Below are 19,917 nucleotides of genomic sequence, written 5' to 3'. Positions count from 1 at the left end.
AAATAAACATGTTCGTTTTTCTTATGCTTATGCTTATGCTTATGTCGTGGGTGTTCTCACCTACTTATGCTTATGCTTGTGCCTATGCTTATGCGCTAGTGAGAAACAGCCTTGATTGAACATGAGACGCGGCGTAAAGGTGTGTGTGCCTGTATCTGAGAGTTAAAGTATGTGTACACATATGTAGCTAGTTAGGTTATTTACCAGTGGTACAGTAGGTAGGTAGGTAGGTAGGTACAGTAGGTAGAGTAGGTAGGTTGATAGGTAGGTAGATAGGTAGCAAGGTATATAGGGAGGTAGGTAGGTACATGTAGGTAAGTTCACCTGTTATACACCTGTGCACAAATATGTAGCTAGTTAGCTAGTTAGATTGTAGGTAGGTAGGCAGGTAGGTAAGTACAGGTATGTTGGTAGGTTTGTAGGTAGGTAGCTAGATAGGTAGGGAGCTAGGTATGTAGGGAGGTAGGTAGGTAGGTACAGTAGGTAGGTAAGTATGTAGATAGGTAGGTACTGTAGGTAGGTGGGTTGGTAGGTAGGTAGATAGCTAGGTATATAGGGAGGTAGGTAGGTAAGTTCACCTGTTATCAAAAATGTGGTCATCCATAAGGACATGGATACGTGTACACTGTAATTATAATTCTACACGTTATCTAGGAATACTTTACTCTCTCTGTACATAAGAAGCTTACACATTGTTCATGTTTAGCAAAATTTTCAAATTTGCAAGCTTAGCACATTTCCGCTTAATAGGGGCACGCGAGGCGTTTTCTTATGTTGGTCGTACCGATTTTACACTCCACTTATTGGTGTCCGCCATATTTTGAAAACTCATGTGATATAATATACAGTGTAATGTAAATTATTTAGGGACGAGCGTATAAAATCTCAGTCACAGGCTCCCTAAGCAGTCTTGCCAGATACATGTATCAACGATTTTAAACGCCGATTGTGGCAATCGGTGGACAACCTCGTCACAGTAGCGGTACGGCTGACTATTTTGGCAGTTCGCCATGATCAGCGTCCAAAACCGGTTGAATTGTGTCTAGTTTCAGAAAAGATATTGTGCATCGGCTGAATGTACGCTGATGTTTCACTGTATCACGCTGATGTCTTTTTTGCAGGGATTTTTACAGCAGCCTTTGACAATCAGATTGAATGGCTTATTGTGAAAGGGATCTCTGATTATGCAGATGGTGCTGAAGGGACCGCAGAGAGTTGGTGTAATTTTGCGAGTGTAATGGCAGCTTCTGTTGCTGCACACATTTTAAGTGATCCCTATGTTTTCCGTTCGTGGCCCAACTACGGAGGTAATGATGTTGTCACAATTTTGTATTCATTTTCAGTTTGACCTGTGCTAGGTTATCCTGTTTCAGGGTGCTTGCAGTGTCTCGCTGATAAAAGGACAGTACAAAAATATGACCTGTTTGATGCCAAAATGTGAGGCATGCCAAAGAAGTTTCTTTTTGATTGAAAAAAAAAAAAAAAAAAAAGATCTCCTCACCTCCAATTTGTGCTGTTTGACAGGACTATTTCATTATGACTCTGCCTCTTTCAAATTCAATTATTTATCGGAAATGGTACCACGAACCCAAACTTGTACTTCTGTGTGTGAAAATCTTACCGGTATCATGTAAGCTCCCTATACCCTGCTTTTTATTAATTTTTCAAGGGAAATGTCCTCACCATGGTTGATTGCATTTCCCCGACTATAATTTCAGACCCTGGTGTTACACGCTCTGTGCATGTCCACTGGTAATCGGGACCTCTTACTGAATTTATCACGTGTGGTGAAATAAAAATAAAAATAAATAAATAAATAAATAAATAAATAAATAAATAAATAGGAATTTCAGTGGAATCCACGGAGTGGCTCTTTTCTCCACTGTTTCCAGGTTGAATTGCAATTTGGAAATGTTGGTATTATGTTGGTTTTTCTATGAGGGCAAGAAAATTGTAATTCAGGCCTTCAACAATAACCCTTGGTTTTGAGCTTGCCATAAGTCTCTTTTGAAAGTTAACTTAACTGGAGTTGAGTTCAACACCAAATCAGTGCTCTAGTCTTACATAAACCCATTAAAACGTACAGATTCATGTCAGAGTTCATCCGGTTTTGATTGTGAAACATATAAAATTATATTTTATTGCCATTGCTAAATGAGGTTGAAATGTAGTGTACATTGTTTTTAAGATGAGCAGAATGGCTTGGAGGGAAGAGTTAAACGCCTAAAGACAGGCAAGAAGGTGGAAGAGAATCAGGATACTAGCAGCCAAATTAGTCCAGGTAAAACAATGTTTTTCATGAGAATGATGTATTATTCAGTGAGTGACACAGGCATACTCGGGAAAAATCTGAGTGCTCCTATGACTGAGGAGTCGAACCTGACACCTTCCGATTGCTAGTTCGGATGCTCTACCACTGAGCTACAGGAGACTCGTGGGAGCTAAGGCCATTAAACTAGGTTCATGGGACAAGCATCCTGCATACTGCTAGGATTGGAATGTCATGTGTGGTATATGCGCAATGGAATAAATGTGCGGATGTGAACTGATGCCTCTCGGTGGGACCCTTTCTTCCAATTTGTTATTTAACAAATAGATTCCATTTTGCCGTGCGCCTGTACTCTGATAACGCACAGTAGTGTTCTTACCACGTTTTGACGTCCTCTGTGCGTTATCAGAGTACAGACCCACGGCAAAATGGCATTTATTTGTTTTATACAACAACCACGACATTTCAACACATTTCGTGAGCGAGCATCGCGTTGTCAAAAGCTTTCCAGCAAACTCAGTTTTAGACTACCGTACACATACAATTATGATCCTCTAAATAAGAGTATAATCCGAAAGAACTTCACTAACAATATTATCAAAACTAACCTTTATCCCAGCAGGAAATCCTGACCCCAAAATATTACAGCATGTAAGTTGCTTCACTACGATTTGTTAATCGATTACTAGCCATTACCGGATTTGTATCCGCGACATATTTCGACAAATATTTGCTTCCTTTTCACGTCACAACAAAGTTGTCGCTTTTTTATCCTGGTTGAGGTCACTCTCAACGGTCTTTGTCCATTTTTTTATCGGGCAGTTTTCCTTTCCAGCGAAAATTTGCCTATGTTTGTCCGCTTCTCGCCAAAACAGTTTGCAAAACTTTGTTGACCAGTCACTCTGGTTGGACTCTAGACTCTGATCACGTGCACCGGTCACACCACTCAATGACGTCAATCGTGCATCTATACTCTAATCACAAACTCCGTTACACCAATCAAAACGCGAGTTTTACGCTGTTCATTGTATAATGAAGAATGTACTCAAGGGCTATAAAAAGCTACACTGGTTAGTACATTTTACTGCGTCCAGACAAGTTTTCATGTTGGAAAAAGTGTGTTTTGTCAGTTAGAACATTACTTACCGACCACAGAAGCTTTTTCACCGTAAATTAGAACTGTTTTTCGTTTTGGTATGCCCCCGAAACGAAAACAAAAAAAAAACAAAAACAAAACAAAAACGTGTCCACCTATTACTCCGCAAAAATGCGGATGCCTTGAACGCTGCCGGTAGGAGTTGCGATGAGGATGACCGCCGAAGTCCGCGGAAAGTGGAAAAGTTTGCATTCCCATCGGCCAGGTCAAGAAGGAGGAGAAGAAAAAAAAAAGCTGGTGGTGGGCCAGCTCCAAAGACGCCGTCGACTTAAACAGCAAAACTCATCGACTTATTCTTTTACCGGCCTGAGGGCAATTAAAACTTGGTGGAGCGGCGGGAAGGCTTGATTTCGTGAAGTGATGCGACTTATATCACTAGCAATAAGATTGGTAATAAATGAAATAGACTCTCGTCGAAAGCAGTAACGAACACGTAGCTCTATCTGTGAAGTCATCGATTTCGCACTGACTTCCGGCTCTAAATCTCCTTTCTCGTCGCCTCCAGCCTAAATCTGAAAACACTAAGTTTGCCATTTTTATTCTTAGCTATTTAACCCTGCTCGCTCGGTGTGTTAAACTAACCCGCTCTTTAACCTGTGGTTGGTGGTAACGTTACTTTCCGTCCAACAACGCAACTAACCTGCGATTAAAATTTACCCCAAGGCTAGGCCGATGTAACCCCAGGTTAAGATTTAACCCTCTTTTGAACAACCGGGCCCCGGCCTCTAAACTCCATACCTGTTGTTGTAGCGTAATTAAGCTCCGCATCAGTGCTGAAGTCAAGAATTGGTAAAATTCACCCGAAAATTCAGCTCGAATGATATACTTTGGATACTTCTCTTTCTCTACTATTCATTTGGAGTTGAAAAGACAAATACGTTTATACACTATTGTGATTCCCTTGGAAGATTTACCCGATTTAAGACCATAATAGTCAAAATCTATACCCGTTTTCAGGCCAAAACGGCTCAAAAACCATAGTCTTTGGGGCGACACATCCTATATAGCTTATGTAGGGCAGTAACCCCCCCCCCCTCCCCTCCTCGGGATTGGGACTAAATTGCCTTGAAACCATCAAGTTTTTCTTTTTCAAATTTGCCTTTTTTTGTTTGTGCAGAGATTGCCAGATGTGATGCAGACATTGCATTTTTTGCCAAGAAACATGATCCATGCACAAGACAGTGGCTGTTTGATGAGTTTGACAAATGGTTCAGTGATCCTGGTGATTCTAGAACATTTGTTCTCCTGGGTGACGCAGGTGTCGGCAAAAGCGTGATGGCGGGAGCCCTGGCAGAGCGAACAAGACAAGCTGGTCATTTAGGCGCTGCCTACTTTTGCCGCCATAAGGATGGTACAAGAAATGATCCCAGAAATCTTCTTGGAACTATCGCTGTCCAACTCTGTAATTGTAATAGTCAGTACCATGATATAGTGGGAGGGGACGGTGGCATAAAAAAGATTCTGGCCAATTATAAGTTAGGACTTCAGGAACTTTGTACAAAACTGCTAGAAGAACCCCTAGCTAAGTGCACTCCTTGTCAACAACGAAAAGTAGTCATTATTGATGCTCTTGACGAGACAGAGTATAAATCCAGGGAAGATTTTCTCGATCTTATAAAAGAGCGTTTCCCCAGTCTTCCAGAATGGTTGGTGTTTTTCATCACCAGTTGCCCTGAAGAAATGGTGCAGAGCAGATTAGAGAGCTATACTCCATGCGTTTGGATTTGTGCCGGAAAGAGTGAGCAGGGCAGTTTCTACCAGCAGCATAAGCAGGACATACGGCGATTTTTAGAGAGGAAAATCGATTTTTCCCATGTCCGAAAACCGGTGGAGGAAATTGTTGAGGAGTGCAATGGCCTTTTCTTGCTTGCATACTACATTGCTAAAGAATTCAGTAATCATCCATCGCATTCAGGTAAGTCCGATCAACCCGTTTTTCGGGGAAATTTAAGCGATTTGTTGTGGACGAATTGTCAGCGAGTGGTTAGTAAATTGGGAGAAGATCTATACAAGAAGTTGTTTGGCTGTGTCTTAGCCGCACCCTCTCCGCTTCCTGTCTCATTTATTTCGTTCGTTCTTAACAGAGAGAAATCAGAGGTTAACATGCAAGAAGCAATTGACGCCATGACACTGTCTGCGCTGCTTCAAACGTCTGATCAGAGCATCACGTTTTGTCACGATCTTATCCCTGAGTGGCTTACAAACGTGACGAAAGCTGGAAAGTTTTTCATTGATGAGGAGACCGCAGATGATTACCTCAAAGATGTTTTTGTTGAAATTCTGTCAGTTGTTTTTGGGAAACAACCATCAGCATTGCCGTTAGCCTATGTTGATTTTGAGGAGTATGTTATCCTTTTTGCCATTCGTTTTTTGTGTCAGCTTGACGACGAAGATTCCTTGAGACGTGTTTTCAGGCTCGTAACAAGTTATCATTACTTTTCGGAAAGGATGCTGTTAATCATGAGTCGTATGACTGCATCAGATGTGATGGATATCCGTGATTTCCGCGAGGAAATAGAGCTAGCGGCAGGCTCTCTTTACGATGAAGAAAACAAACAAATGATCCGTGAAGAGATGTCAAGACTTATTGGTGACCACGATTTTATTCTCTCATCATGCCCGCAAATTTTTAACACTGACAGAGAAAATGCATTATCAGCTCCCTGGCAGGATAGGAATGATAGTTGCCTTCCTAACACTGGCATTCGTTCTGCCAGGACTGTTGCTGTAACTTCGGATAAGAAGACAGTGGCCGGGACAGAGGGTCGTTCCCTTCTTTTCGCAAATGCAACAACACGAGAAACAGTGAGCGGCCCCTTCGAAATAAGCCAGGATATCATAGAAGAAATTACCACTTTAGCGTTTGGTCTCGATGACCAGTTTTTATTTTTTGGACGTCTAGACAAATGGTTTTCTGTTGAACGAGAATGTGTTGAAGATTTTCATCAATTCTCCGGGAATTCTATTACTTATGACCACGGAGCAATTCTTAATGGTGGACCGTACATATGGGTGCAGATGAATAACTTCTCTTATTTGTGCTCTACTTGTCATTATCGGTATTGTGTGCTTAGGTTGCTTGTTCTGTGGGCTGTACAGGAAATTAATTGCTGGCGAGATGATGTAAGTACTTTCTCTGTCAGTCGGTTACCAGTTTCCAGCGAGGTATCTCAGGAAGAACGAACCAAACACTTGGCTCAGAATTTTGGCATTGAACCAGAGTTGTACCAGGCTCCAGAGAACTCCATTTCGCTCGATCCTTCTTGCAAGTATTGTAGCAGACTAAAAGAACTAATAGATTCAGAGAAAGAAGTACCTTTGGTGGCTGTTCGCCAGGTCATCGTTGAACTTTACCCTCAAATATTCGAAGATCAGGTTTGGAATATAGAGACAGGGAGAGCTGCGCTCGAGGAGGCATTTTCTCGGGACGTTAAAGGTAAGCTGTCCGAAGTCAACGACTCAGACGAAGGGTGTTCTGGTCAGGTTATTGCTGTAACTTATGCTGTTTGTACTTTGATGAATATCGAAAATTTCTGCCGCAGTTCAGGCTGGGATAATGAATCCTCGGATTCTGAAGCCGATTCCTGCTATTCTGACTAATTTACCGTTTATGCCATCAAGTGCAGGCAAATTTAAATTCCACAAAACTCCTGCTTTTTTCTCATTCTGCCTTCAAACAAGAGAACAAGCTCATCCTCCTGGACCGACCATGGCAAAATTGATAGAAACTAGCTGTAGGAATCCGGAAAGGATAATGTTGGGAGAAGCAGTGGTGACATCATTCGTCTGAACGGACATGAAGTCCATTACACAATGCCAATATATCGAGTGTCTTTTCTGATCGTACCTCATATGGCTTCCAACAGCTCGTTTTGTTATAAAATTTGAGTCAATTTTATTCGTGTAATTTCTCTGTTCGTTGTAAACCAAAACGCTGCTGACATTGCATATTGCTAAAAACGAGATTTATTCCTTTTCTTCTATCCTTTTTTACTATAGTTACGAAGAAACGATGTATATCCTGTCTCAATTCTTCTGTCTTTTAATAGCAGCAGTACAGAGAAGCTGTTAAAATATCGAGATAATTCAGGTTGAGTTTTCATAACCCTTCTGATTGATTATAGATTGATTGATCATGAAGTTTGTAAATCGTTATACAAAGGCAATAAAGTTGTAGTTGTTGTTGTTGTAGTTACTAGGAGAACTGATTATCACCAGGAAAACTTTGAAGGTGATCTCGAGTGAGTCTTAAATGGGGAACACAATAGAAGACTTTTTAAATATGATATTGTTTGATAGCAAACCTGTGATAGAAACCCTTGAGACAAACCATGAAAACTGAAAAAAAAAGACTTGTGCTGCAGATTTTTTTTATCACTAAATGGTTCATATGATTAAAGGTATGTTTAACAATTTTACCAGTTTTGCCGAGTGCAGTTGGATATACACCAGAAAAAGCCGCGTGTGAGTCAGTAACGCATGCGTTATTGTGACTCGATCAATTTAAAGGAAACAATAGTCAAACGCTTGAATTGCAAGCGCTTATGGTTCACAGGCTCATTATGTCAAGCTCCTAGTAACTGCTATTTAGCATGCACCCAGTAGCCCGATTGGGGCGAAGTATTGCTCAGCAAGGAAAACATAAACAAATCCGAGATGGTTCATGATAAATTGTTGTTTGATTTGTTGCAAACGTCAATCTGGGAGCAAGCCCTCAAAAGGGCGAAATATCCGCGGCAAAGAGAACAAATGAGCAGGCCTGTGGCTTAGTAACCTTGACAAAGATCGACAGCGAAAATCTTCCCTGGATTAAACTCTGTCTTAAATGATTGCATTACAGTTGATACTTTTTTGTGTTGATTAAGTAAAGGGCACATTCCTTAGTTAAAGCTATCTTTATTCTCTTGACTAGTTTGTCTATAATCTGTTAATATTGTAATGAGACTGGAGAAAATGCATTCACACTAGGGAATGAAAGTGTTGTGGATGATGTAGAGTATCTTGTCTAACAGTTTTAGTTGACTCACTTAAATAGTTTTGTGAACTGAATGGCGAAAAAATTGTTTCTTTGTAAAAAGCAATGATTTGATTGTTTGTATTTTTAATATATGTATTTAGATAAAGGCGTTTTGATAAAATTGTAGCCTTCAATATCAACGCAAGTAGAATATAAACCGTTGCTGGCATTTGTTAGCTTTGTTACTCCCAAAGCCAAACCATTAGTCTTGTTTTTGATTCAAGATTTAATAGAAGAGTCCGGCCATTCAAAGGAAAGTAAATGAGCAGTACTTTCCTTGGTGTCCGTTTAAAAGAATTTTGGGAGCTGTTTTAGTAAAAATTGTTATCAGGGCTAGATTCTAAAAATTTAGTAAGTTCTGAGGAGTAGGAAAACTTTAACTAGATAAGTATGTTACATGTAACAAGATATAAAAGATTTCAGTTAGAATCTTGACGGGAAAAATCGAAGAATTTTTCGCCTTGTTTTGTTTCAAGGTCATCAATACAATACAAATCATGTGTAACCTGCTGTTCGTCTGGGATTCATGTGAACCTCTGCTTTTTGAATCCTTAATATGTATAACTAGATATGATATACTTTGAAATTTAGTCACAACAATAGACCCTTATCACTCGGTGGCCATGTTGAGTCTCGGGAGAAAAAAAATGTTTTGTTTTCGCACGGCAAGCCTCGGCCAGATGCGAATTTTTTTTATTCTCCTGAGACTCAACATGGCCGCCGTGTGATAAAGGTCTATTAAAATTGTTTTAGGCATTCGTAAGGTTTTGTACTTTTTATATGGCTAGTTACTTACTCTTGTATGAAGCCAAAAGATAAGTATTATGTAATAGAAAATAGGTATTAGATGAGTACAGTATTTTACATGTAGCAAGATACGAGATTTGCAGTATAATGTTGTAAGGAATCGACGTATTTTTATAATTAAAATTGTTTAAGGCATTCTTAATATTTTATACTTTTTATATGGTTAGTTACTCACCCTTGTTTGAAGATAGATAAGTATTATGTAACAGATAATGTGTATTAAATAAAGCATTTTATCGAATTTTACATGTAACAACATACGAGATTTACAGTAGAATGTTGAATCGAAGTATTTGTATTGTATTGTATTTCAATCGAAACATACAACTTGTTAGCATTGGATTCATGTAGTTAGCCTCGGCTTTTTGAATAGGTGATATGTACAGTTCGACTGATTGATTTATACTTTAGATGTGAATTTAACATTTTAAAAAAATTGTTACAGCCATTCGGCTTTATTAATATACTTTTTTATATAACGTGCTACTTCCTGTTGTTGTACAGCCAACAAAACTGGAAATTGTTTTGTACAAAAACAAGTGTCATTTCAGCTGGCGTAGACTGACGCATGTTTCCTAAATTAGCAACAAAAGATCCATTTTCATCGTACCGTAAACATCTGAGTTATAGGCCCCGCAGCCCGTCTTTCTCAAGGTCCGTAAATGTAGCTGTCCCACGAAGTAGTTTCTCAGATAATGCAGTCGACTCCCGATAACTTGAACCCTCGCTAACTCGAACCTCCCACTAACTCGAACCAATTTTCCTTTCCTTTCGAGTCATTTTTTATTAATATTGTCGGAAACCGGATATTAGCGACAATGAAATGTAGTGAATGTGTAATGTAAACTTGATTGACATGTGAATGATTTTGACCGGTATCAAATAATGAGCTAGAAGGATTTGTACGACTGAGTATAGAAGGATTTGTACGACTGACTATTGAAGGAGATTGTAACTGCAAGTGTTTATTAAAGAACGTTATACAGTCCTCTTGAGTGGAGTGGAATATTTTCTACACAGTGGTCCTTCGAGCCGGATATGGCCAGATTTTGGACGAGAGAACGCTAGAAAGTCGAAGAAAGGCAACGCAATGGAGAATACTGATGGGACGGTGCCGCCGACAGCTAGTACAGCTGCTGGTACAGAGAATAGTAACAAAGCAATCGAGGTTAGTCTTGCAAAGAAAATAAAAATTAGAGGATCCTTGAGAGGAGCGGCTACGAAACTCCGTAACCGTATCGGCGAACGATTAGCAGATGGAACTCTCTCTGTGGACGCGTTTTATTTGAAAGATAACATTCAAACAATTCAACAAAAGATTGAATCACTAAAGAAACTGGACGAAGAAATTATTGATCTGATGGCGAGTTGTGACGATGACGAAGTAGAGGGGCGCATGGAAATGGAGATTGAAGGGAGTGATTCTGTGCGAACTGATTTGAACAGAATCGTGGACAGAATGGAAGACGCATTGAAACAATTGTCGCCACCGCCCCCAATTCAACAACAGATGCCAACTGAAGGTCAGAATGTTTTCCCTGGGTTTTACGCGTCGACATCACAATTTCCCGCTAGTTCGCCGCCGCCTAAGAAAACAGCCAAATTGCCTAAACTGGAAGTAAAGAAGTTTAGCGGGAGAATACAAGAATGGCAGGAGTTTTGGGATTCCTTCGAAAGCGCCATCGACAAAAATGAAAGCCTCGCAGCGGTAGAAAAGTTCGCATACCTGCGGAGTTTAGTTGTGGAACCGGCGAGATCGACAATCGCTGGGTTCTCCCTCACTTCAGCGAATTACACAGCGGCCGTGGAGGTTTTAAAGAAACGATATGGGAAAGAAACTGCCATTCAGAGAGCGCACGTGAATGATCTGCTCAATTTGCCACACGTTTTTAACGACAAAAACACCCCGCGGTTGAGAAAGTTATATGATAGTTGTGAAACACATTTCCGAGGACTAAAGGCTCTCAGCGTAAATGAAAATACCTACTCAGCAGTGGTTGTACCGGCCGTACTGCACAAATTACCCGAGGCCTTTCGACTGACTATCACGCGGGGCACGGATTTCCTAAGCTGGTCCATGGAGGAAATGCTGACCGCATTTTTGAACGAACTGGAACTAAGAGAAGACCATGACCACGTGGTGACCGCGAGTGCTGGATCTCAGGACCAGAAACAGAGTGCATTCAGGAGCAGGGACAGCAGAATGAGAGGAACCTCGACGAACACTACCTTGCATACGAGACAGGAGACGGATAATTGTGCCTTTTGCCTGGGTAAACACGCCCATGAACACTGTCCTAAAGTAGTTGATGTAAACAAACGTAAGGACATTCTATACAAATTCGCTAGATGTTTTAAGTGTTTGAGGAAAGGACATCGTGTGAGAGATTGTAAATCTATGGAGTTGTGTAATAATTGTGGCCGAAATCACCACATTTCTGTATGCGAAGTTGCGCCAGTTGCGCGTCCAATTAACGCTAGTCCTAGTAGCTTGCACGTGGGTACGGGTGGGCGTGTAGCCTTACAAACAGCATGCACTGCTGTTAGCGGGGAGGGAGAACCGCGGAAGGTTAGGGTTTTGTTCGATGCAGGTAGTCATCGCTCCTTCGTGACCGCCAGAGTGGCTCAGCACGCGCAGCTCAGAGTGATTCGCCAAGATTGGCTCGGGATTAGCACGTTTGGACAAACCGCCCGAGATACGCAGCTAAGAGATGTTGTACACATGAAGGTGAGTGCTTTAGGGAGTCAGAAAGTTATTGAGATAGAAGCCTATGTAGTGCCTGAAATTTCAACAATTCAAAACAGCCACGTAGAGATTGCAAAATATGAATACCCCCACCTTAAAGGCCTGTGGTTTTCAGACGTGAGTAAGGGAACGGAAGAAATGTTTATCGATGTATTGATTGGCGCAGATTACTTGTGGAGCTTCCAGAAAGGGTGCACAATCAGGGGCAAGCCAGACGAGCCTGTTGCCGTGGAAACGGAATTAGGGTGGGTACTATCAGGTCCCATGAAGAGCTCGGGGAATGAGAGTGAAGCCCGTTCGGTGCAAGTTAATCTGATCGGAAGTGCTCGCGAAGAACGCCTAAATTTAGAGAGTGACGTCCATAAGCTGTGGGATATGGAAACACTAGGCATCGTTGAGTCTGAAGACGAAGTACACGAGGCGTTTGTAAACAGTGTGTCATTTACAGGGAACAGGTATTCCGTTAGATTGCCATGGAAGGAGGGGCACCAGGACTACGCTACGAGCTTGCGCCGCCTCAAGACCCAGGTCGCTAGACTGGAAAAGGAACCGGAAGTGTTGATGGAGTATGCGTCGATAATTCAAGATCAACTAGAGGCTGGGATAATAGAGAGGGTGGTAGAGCTGGAGAAGGCGCCTAAAGTTCACTACTTGCCACACCAAGCCGTAATTCGTAAGGAGTCAACAACCACGAAGGTGCGGGTTGTGTACGACGCGTCGTCGAGGGAAGGTAAGGTAGGCACGTCCTTGAATGATTGCTTGCATGTTGGGCCCTCGCTGAATCCTTTGCTGTTCAATATATTGTTGCGATTCAGGGAGAATAGAGTGGTACTTGTCGGGGACATAGAAAAGGCGTTTTTGAATGTTGAAGTCGATGTACAGGATCGAGATTGTTTGCGTTTTCTGTGGATGGAAAAACCTCCCGATTTGTCTCGTATTGTCATATACCGGTTTTGTCGTGTTGTATTTGGAGTTAACGCATCGCCATTTCTGCTTAACGCCACAATTAGACATCACCTTAAGAAGTATGAAGAATGTGACCCAGAATTTGTGCAAAAATTGAGAGATTCGTTTTATGTAGATGATTTTGTGGGGGGTGGAGCGAAGTCGGCAGAAGTTGTAGAGCTGTACCGCAAGACCAATGACCGAATGGTAGACGGAGGCTTCAATCTTAGGAAGTGGCTAACCAACGATTCCCAGGTCAGAGCCAGGATAGAAACCGATGCGAAAGTGGACAGTGGATCAGTAAGTGAAGAAGACATCACCTATGCCAAATCATCGGTGGGGATGCCGCTAGGCTGTAGGGGTCAGAAGGTGTTAGGATTAGCGTGGGACTATGAAGCAGACGTAATCAGTTTTGACTTGACGGAAATTGCTGAACGTGCAAAAGGCCTTCCTGCCACGAAACGAAACACCTTAAGGCTGCTAGCAGGGATCTTTGACCCGCTGGGAATTATGGGCCCGGTTACAGTGAAAGTTAAGATTATGTTTCAAGATGTATGTCGTCAAAAGAGCGGTTGGGACGATCCACTTCAAGGTGAAGTCAAGCGAGGTGTTGAAAGTTGGATCAAGAGTCTCCTAGATTGTCAAACGATCACGATCCACCGATGTGTTTGGGATCATTTGCGCGAAGAAGTACTGCATTGTTCTCTCCGTGGCTTTGCGGACGCAAGCAAGAAAGCTTACTGTGCTGTTATTTACCTGGTGTACATTACCAGTACTGGAAGATACACAAGAATGTTGACTTCGAAGACGAGAGTCGCTCCATTGAAGGAGTTGTCGATAGCGAGGCTAGAGCTCATGTCGGCGCTGATGCTGGCGAGGCTTATGAGTAATGTGGAGACGGCGCTTTCTCATCAGGCTGGAGTGAAGCGGTCGAGATTGTGGCTGGACAGCATGACTGCGCTGCATTGGATTATGAACCGTGGGGAATGGAAACAGTTTGTCCGACATCGCGTCAATGAGATTCTAAAGCTGAGTGAAAAAGGGGATTGGAGTCATTGTCCGGGTGAAGAAAACCCAGCTGACATTGGATCGAGGGGAGTGTCCGCGCTGGAGCTTAAGCAAAGTGAGTTGTAGTGGCATGGTCCAATGTGGTTAAAGGAGAAAGAAGACAGTTGGCCGACAGTGAAAGCGATTGAACCCACGACCGAGAGCAGTGAGGAAGAACGTAAAGCCGCAGTTTTGGCAGTACAAGTTGACACGCCTCTCGGTTTAGACAGAGTTGTACAGATTGACAGGTACAGTTGTATAAGAAAACTTTTGAGAGTGACAGCGTGGATTAAACGCTTCTGCTTCAACGTTCAGAAGGAGACGAAAGAAGAAAGAAAGCGAGAAGCCCTCACATTACAAGAGTTAACAGAAGTGGAAAATGACTGGATTAACGTGGTACAGAAAGAGTTGAAACGGGACGACAACTACAAGCAACTTGTCGGTACATTTGGACTGTCGGAGGATTGTAATGTTGTACTTCGATGCAAAGGGCGTTTGGAGTACTCAGATTTGCCTCAAGACGCGAAAGAGCCGATAATTTTGCCCAAAGACCATCGTTTAACGTACCTGCAGATTCAACAGTGCCACAAGAGAGTCTTGCATAGCGGAGTGAGAGGCACGCTGGCGGAATTGCGCTCGAGATTCTGAGTACCAAAAGGTAGGCAATTAGTGAAGAAGGTGCTCAGTCAGTGTGTTGTATGCAAGAAGTTGGAAGGAACGTCGTTTGCGCAGCCACCGGTTTCTAGCTTACCGGAATTTAGGGTGAGACCGTCCCCTCCGTTTTCTAAGGTTGGCGTGGATTTCGCAGGGCCATTGTACGTGAAGGCTAGAGGTAAACAGATGAGAAAGGCATACATCGCCCTGTTTTCGTGTTGTGTGACAAGAGCTTTGTATTTGGACCTAGTGGAGGACCTTTCAGCAACAACCTTTCTGCGTTTTTTGAGGAAATTTACCGCCAGAATGGGAACACCCACTTTGATTGTGTCAGACAACGCCAAGACGTTCAAAAGGACAGAGAAAGAACTGCAAACTCTCTACCGTCACCCCGAGATAATAGCGGAACTGGAGAACAGACGAATTGAGTGGCGTTTCAACCTGGAGAGGGCCCCATGGTGGGGTGGATTTTTTGAGCGAATGGTTGGGAGCGTTAAAAGGTGTCTTCAGAAGGTAATCGGTAATGCCAGGTTAACTTTCGATGAGTTGCTGACGGTACTTGTGGAAGTGGAAGGCACTCTGAATTCTAGACCACTAACGTACGAATATAACAACCCCGAAGGGGAAGTTTTAACTCCCGCACACTTGATCTACGGAAGAAGACTTCAGTCATTGCCGGAAGTCACTGAAGAGGAAGACGAGAGTGAGAGCACTTGTGCAAGGCGATACAAGTATCTGAACCAGAAGTTGCAACATTTTTGGAAGAGATGGCAGAGAGGGTATTTGACAGATCTACTAGAGAGCCACAGGATGCAAGGTTCTTCCAACCGAAAGTCACCTAAGGTAGGAGATTTAGTTACGGTTTATAATGAAGGCACAAAGAGAGGTAGATGGAAGCTAGCAGTTGTAGAAAGGCTCATTGCAGGAAAGGACGAAGAGGTAAGAGGAGCGAGTGTGAGAGTGATCACAAAGGGGAAACAGGTCCACATGAGCAGACCTGTACAAAGGCTATTCCCCTTAGAAGTCCGCGCAGCATCACTGGAAGACACACCGAGAGTGAATGAGGGAGGTGCTGCAGTAACAAGGCGGGACAGACCTCGCCGAGCTGCCGCGCTAGATGCTGCCTGGAGGACGAAGGACATGCTACTGAATTCTGAGCATGACTAAACGAAGCGGTTCATCCTTGACTCAAAAGTGAGTCAAGGGTGGGGGGAGTGTCGGAAATCGGATATTAGCGACAATGAAATGTAGTGAATGTGTAATGTAAACTTGATTGACATGTGAATGATTATGACCGGTATCAAATAATGAGCTAGAAGGATTTGTACGACTGAGTATAGAAGGATTTGTACGACTGACTATTGAAGGAGATTGTAACTGCAAGTGTTTATTAAAGAACGTTATACAGTCCTCTTGAGTGGAGTGGAATATTTTCTACAAATATAATTTTACTCTCGATAACTCGAACTCCCGATGACTCGAACTTTTTTCAATTTCCCTTGAAGGTTCGAGTTATCGGGAGTCGACTGTATTAATATAACTTGCTCAAAGTGTTTCATAACACTATCAGCAGTTCAAACATTCAGCGTTCAAAGAACGTTTTGCACATACAGTCGACTCCCGATAAGTCGAACCTTCAAGAGAAATTGAAAAAAGTCCGAGTTATCGTGGGTAAAATTATATAGAAAATGACCTGAAAGAAAAGGAAAATTAGTTCGAGTTATCGGGAGTCGACTGTAAAGTGGTCTTCGGCGGGCCCAGTAAGCTATCGGGACTTTCGAGGAAGGGGCCCCTAAGAAGTGTTGTATTCTTCGGGGTTGAGGTGGGGGGGGGGGGGGGGGGTGCCTGAAGAGCTTATTTTCGGGGAGGCTTCTTTACTGGAATTTTCTGTTGAAGATCAGAGCGACAAAGGGCTAACGCTCGAAACGACAGCTTGCGAATCTCTTTCCACGCCCCACCAACGTAGCACCACAGTTTCTTTTCTTGTAGCCCAAGCAGTTTTGGAAACAGAGATTCTGTAGTTTTATTTATTATGACTAAACAGTAAAAAGTTCGAAAACTAAAATGAAATTGGACGGACAGCCTTAAAATAGTTTCCAGTATGCCACAGTGTTAGCGTAATTTTTTAAAACCCTGGCTGAACGATCAAACCTTTTCGTCCGACATCGTGTTGGAAGAACATGACTGTTTTTAATTACTGTTTCGCCGCTTCTCTCAACTTTTTTTATTTAAGTGATTTTCCATCTTTGATCAAACATTTCATCCAACAGATGTTTGATCATTTAGCCTCCTTTACCAACAAAGCTTGCGTGAGGGAGAACCCCCCCCCCCCCAGCCAATCAGAAACAGAATTTTTGTGACGTCCCAACTCTTCACGTCATAATTTCAGCAGCATTGCCATGGCAAAAGCATTATGTGGGCTCATTTTGCTCGATGTTTGGCCGAGCATTGTTTGCTCGTTTAGCCGACACCGAGCGTTTTATGTTACTAGCACGATGTTGGACCAGGAACTACATGTAGGTAGCCGCGTGGCAGGCGTATGAAAACTATGCGACGCGAGGGAAGAAGACAAACATTTTCACGCCCTATATATTTTTCTTGCGCCTGTCACGCAGACTAGGAGCTAGGTCACGTCACGTACATGCGCAAAGAAAGTCGAGCCTCGAAACGACAGCTTTCGAATCTCCTTCCACGCCCCACCGACGTAGCACCACAGTTTCTTTTCTCGTAGCCCTGGCAGTTTTGGAAACAGAGATTCTGTAGTTTTATTCATTATGACAACACAACGACCAGTAAAAAGTCCGAAAATAAAAAATAAAATCGATTCCTTGTTATAGGGATAGCGAATTGGACGGACAGCCTAAAAATAGTTTCCAGTATGTCACAGTTTTCGCGTAATTTTTCAAAACCCTGGCTGAACGGTCAAACATTTTCGTCCGACTTCGTGTTGGAAGAACATGACTGTTTTTAATTACTGTTTCGCTGCCTCTCTCAACTTTTGCGTTGAAGTGTTTTTCATCTTTGATCGAACATTTTATCCAACAGATGTTTGATCATTTAGCCACCTTTGCGTGGACGGGAAAAAAACCTAACCAATCAGAAACCGAATTTTTGTGACGTCTCAACTCCTTACGTCGTAATTTCAGCAACATTGCGCAAAAGCATTATGTGGGTTCACTTTGTTCGATGTTTGGCCGAGCAATATTTCTTATAATAATTTCTCTTAATTTTACTACTCATTTGAGAAAAACTATCTCCTCCCAAATATACCTAAAAATCACCCAAAAAATTACAACACACCCCAAAACATTGATTTGTGTAATGAGCGTAGGGTTTTTGTATTGCTTGAAACGCGAACGAGATATTTCGGTTAAACCGATTTTAAGCAAACTGATACGGTCTGAAAACACAGCCTGACGATCCGTACGGATCGTAAAGACTATTTTCGGTCCGTATACAGTCTGACAATTGCATCTCATTACCTGAGCTACGGGTGAACGTTTTGACGATCCGTACGGTTTGTACAGATCGTAAAGGCACTTTTCGGTCCGTATACGATCCGTAAACAGAATGTAAGTTGATAAGTAAACAAAATATAACCAAGAGGCTGATGCTGTAAAATACAACAAACGTATGTTTTCTTCGTTCTTTAGTGTGAGAAACTAAACTACAAAACATTACAATCGGCTGGATCCCGCGTTCTTTATGAGCGCTGTTATGCGTCAGTAAGTGGGACGAAATGAAAATTGGGTCAATGGAAACCTGCATGTTTACCTCGTTTTATCAGCGTGAGCGACCAAATGATGCGTTTCTCGTTGAAACAGAAAATAAACTAGAAGTAAACAAAATATAAACTTAGGTGCTGATGCTGTAAAATACAACAAATATATGTTTTCTTCGTTCTTTAATGTGAGAAACTAAATGATGCGTTTCTTACAAAACAAAACCTTACAATCATCTGGAATTAGGAAACGCGTTTCCCTGACGACTAATGCAGAATACTATAGAGTAAAATTAGCATTTTATGGAAAAAGTAGACTGTACGGTAGTATTGGTCAATAAGTTTAGTGACATTTGGTGGCTCCTAAAGGAGCCGTTGTGTTACTTCGGTAACCCATTCAGGTTCAGAAGTTTGTTGTAGGACCTTGTAGTCTACGTCAAAGTAGAACCACAGATGGCTTTTAGAACTGCTCGGCATTGTTGAGGACAAAATGGACTTGTCTAGCCCTCTTTTCTGCTTTAACTGTTGATTCCGCACAGTGCTGTGCCAGCATTTTCCATCTTCTGATGAGGCTTGGCTCACAACCCTAACCGATGAGAAAGAGAACCGACTTGAAGGTTTCGGTATCACCCATAGGTTTTCTCCAGAACATGAGCCGCATTTCCTTTGGCCACGATTTTAATGGAAATAATGCGTCCTCGTCAATTGCTCTGGTCAACTGCCTTCTTTCCTCCACTAGGGAACTTAAGCACCAGACGTTTTCTACGGGGCGACGGCAACTGGAACTCAAATTTACTTCCGATTCACGTTTCCCGCCGACATGGTCAGCCGTCGCGACTCGGCGCCGACTTTGTTTTGCTTATTTTGACGTCGCGTGTAAAACGTGAGTTTCGCCTTTATGATTTTTGTTGCATTATATCATTTTGCCCTCAATTTTTTTGTACTTATCGATGCTTAAAATATTATTCTATCGTTTTGGCACTTGTACAGGCGATTATCAAGTATTTGCAGTCATTTTTTGAACTTTTAAGCCTCTAGCGTGAAGATGGCTATCAAAAAAGCAACCTGTAATGGAATCATATGACCACGACATTCGTCTCCTGTTGCGTGAAATGATTGCTAGCGAATTGTTTCAGTTCAAGAAAGGCAGTCCAGACCGTGACAAAATCTGGGAGTCAACCAAGAGAAGATTGAACAGGCTCGATAATCGACTCTGAACTCTGCCAAACATTCGGTTTCGTTGACGTCTTCAAGATCAAGTCTTGCATGCGAACTGTGCGGAAAATCTGGGTTCTTGGAACGGCAGCTCTTCCACAAGACCAAGAATTCTTCATCAGAAATTATTTTACTATCATATGCAAGTAACAGCATCTCTCTTGGTTCACGAAAAGACATTTTTCACAGAGGTTTTCGCAAGCTTTCAAGGCAGTTTTCGAAAGGGTTGCCGTCGCAAAAACACCTCTTTGCTTAAGGTTGGATTTTGGCGGGAACGACGGCGCCCTCTTACCCAGGCTGGCTCGTTTGTAGACGTCGCCGTCGCCCCAAAAACGTCCGG

General features: G+C 42.3%; 2 protein-coding genes and 1 pseudogene across 2 annotated transcripts; all 3 read left to right on the top strand.

The window, feature by feature from the left end:
- Positions 1-1,075: 1,075 nt before the first annotated feature.
- Positions 1,076-7,777, top strand: LOC146478110 (uncharacterized). Its single transcript, XM_085112508.1, has 3 exons — positions 1,076-1,307; positions 2,189-2,281; positions 4,543-7,777. The coding sequence occupies exons 1-3, from the start codon at positions 1,076-1,078 to the stop codon at positions 7,023-7,025; spliced, it is 2,808 nt and encodes a 935-aa protein (XP_084968634.1). The 3' UTR covers positions 7,026-7,777.
- A 2,274-nt stretch (positions 7,778-10,051) lies between these two features.
- LOC146478109 (uncharacterized) lies at positions 10,052-13,415 on the top strand. Its single transcript, XM_085112507.1, has 2 exons — positions 10,052-13,342; positions 13,386-13,415. The coding sequence occupies exons 1-2, from the start codon at positions 10,340-10,342 to the stop codon at positions 13,413-13,415; spliced, it is 3,033 nt and encodes a 1,010-aa protein (XP_084968633.1). The 5' UTR covers positions 10,052-10,339.
- LOC146478108 (uncharacterized) lies at positions 13,376-15,980 on the top strand (annotated as a pseudogene).
- Positions 15,981-19,917: the final 3,937 nt, after the last annotated feature.

The sequence above is a fragment of the Pavona decussata genome, unplaced genomic scaffold (genome assembly GCF_977016875.1).
Source record: "Pavona decussata unplaced genomic scaffold, jaPavDecu1.1 SCAFFOLD_67, whole genome shotgun sequence".
NCBI classification, from domain to species: domain Eukaryota; kingdom Metazoa; phylum Cnidaria; class Anthozoa; order Scleractinia; family Agariciidae; genus Pavona; species Pavona decussata.
This window is presented reverse-complemented; position numbering and strand designations above follow the sequence as displayed.